Below are 1,729 nucleotides of genomic sequence, written 5' to 3'. Positions count from 1 at the left end.
GCGGAACCAAAAACGGAGGGGGTCTCAGCAGATGCAGTTTTAGAAACAATAAGTTAACAAGATTCAGGGAATTATGGATGCATTCCCGCATGAAGGAGATAATGGGTGAAATACGTCTACCACGTACTGTCCTAAGTATAGTTAAGGGGGTAATGGCGTAACAAGGTCACAGACTGACCATATGGGATCGAACAGAAGTCTGTTTGTATGTATGGCATTTATTACAGACACAGGAAGACGCTGACCAAGAGTGTGACAACAAACTCAGGTCGTCACGCTGTTTATATACATGATAATAATTACATCTATTCTACATTGAAGCGGAAACTCGCCCTGCCTGACAGGTGGCGTGTCGCTTGGGGCGTCAATCAGCCATCCTGAACTACAAATGACGGACAACGTTACAAAGGGCGGACAACGTTACAAAGGGCGGACAACGTTACAAAGGACGGACAACGTTACAAAGGGCGGACAACGTTACAAAGGGCGGACAACGTTACAAAGGACGGACAACGCGTACGTTACAAAGGGCGGACAACGTTACAAAGGACGGACAACGCGTATGTTACAAAGGGCGGACAACGTTACAAAGGACGGACAACGTTACAAAGGGCGGACAACGTTACAAAGGGCGGACAACGTTACAAAGGACGGACAACGCGTACGTTACAAAGGGCGGACAACGTTACAAAGGACGGACAACGCGTACGTTACAAAGGGCGGACAACGTTACAAAGGACGGACAACGTTACAAAGGGCGGACAACGTTACAAAGGGCGAACAACGTTACAAAGGACGGACAACGTTTCAAAGGGCGGACAACGTTACAAAGGACGGACAACGTTACAAAAGGCGGACAACGTTACAAAGGACGGACAACGTTACAAAGGGCGGACAACGTTACAAAGGGCGGACAACGTTACAAAGGGCGGACAACGCGTACGTTACAAAGGGCGGACAACGTTACAAAGGACGGACAACGTTACAAAGGGCGGACAACGTTACAAAGGGCGGACAACGTTACAAAGGACGGACAACGTTACAAAGGGCGGACAACGTTACAAAGGACGGACAACGTTACAAAAGGCGGACAACGTTACAAAGGACGGACAACGTTACAAAGGGCGGACAACGTTACAAAGGGCGGACAACGTTACAAAGGACGGACAACGTTACAAAGGGCGGACAACGGACAACGTTACAAAGGGCGGACAACGTTACAAAGGGCGGACAACGTTACAAAGGGCGGACAACGTTACAAATGACGGACAACGGAACAAAGGGCGGACAACGTTACAAAGGGCGGACAACGTTACAAATGACGGACAACGTTACAAAGGGCGGACAATGTTACAAAGGGCGGACAACGTTACAAAGGGCGGACAACGTTACAAAGGGCGGACAACGTTACAAATGACGGACAACGTTACAAAGGGCGGACAACGTTACAAAGGGCGGACAACGTTACAAAGGGCGGACAACGTTACAAAGGACGGACAACGTTACAAAGGGCGGACAACGTTACAAAGGACGGACAACGTTACAAAGGGCGGACAACGTTACAAAGGACGGACACTTAATTATCTTGTAGTTCTTTTATTGTCTGACGCAAGTGCGGCAGCTGTGCTGGACGATACGGTTTTTACTTAATGATTTAACTTAATATTTCCTTATGCTAATAAGTTATGGAATATGTACATATATGTATGTACATTAATAATATTCTTAT

The 1,729-nt window shown here is 47.4% G+C and overlaps 1 protein-coding gene across 1 annotated transcript; it reads left to right on the top strand.

Moving 5' to 3' along the window:
• Window positions 1–388: 388 nt before the first annotated feature.
• On the top strand, window positions 389–1,417 carry LOC125381688. The gene has a single exon (XM_048399126.1). The coding sequence runs from the start codon at window positions 389–391 to the stop codon at window positions 1,415–1,417; it is 1,029 nt and encodes a 342-aa protein (XP_048255083.1).
• The last annotated feature ends 312 nt before the right edge of the window (window positions 1,418–1,729 follow it).

This window comes from Haliotis rufescens, unplaced genomic scaffold, assembly GCF_023055435.1.
Source record: "Haliotis rufescens isolate VD_foot unplaced genomic scaffold, xgHalRufe1.0.p SCAF_19, whole genome shotgun sequence".
NCBI lineage: Eukaryota > Metazoa > Mollusca > Gastropoda > Lepetellida > Haliotidae > Haliotis > Haliotis rufescens.
This window is presented reverse-complemented; position numbering and strand designations above follow the sequence as displayed.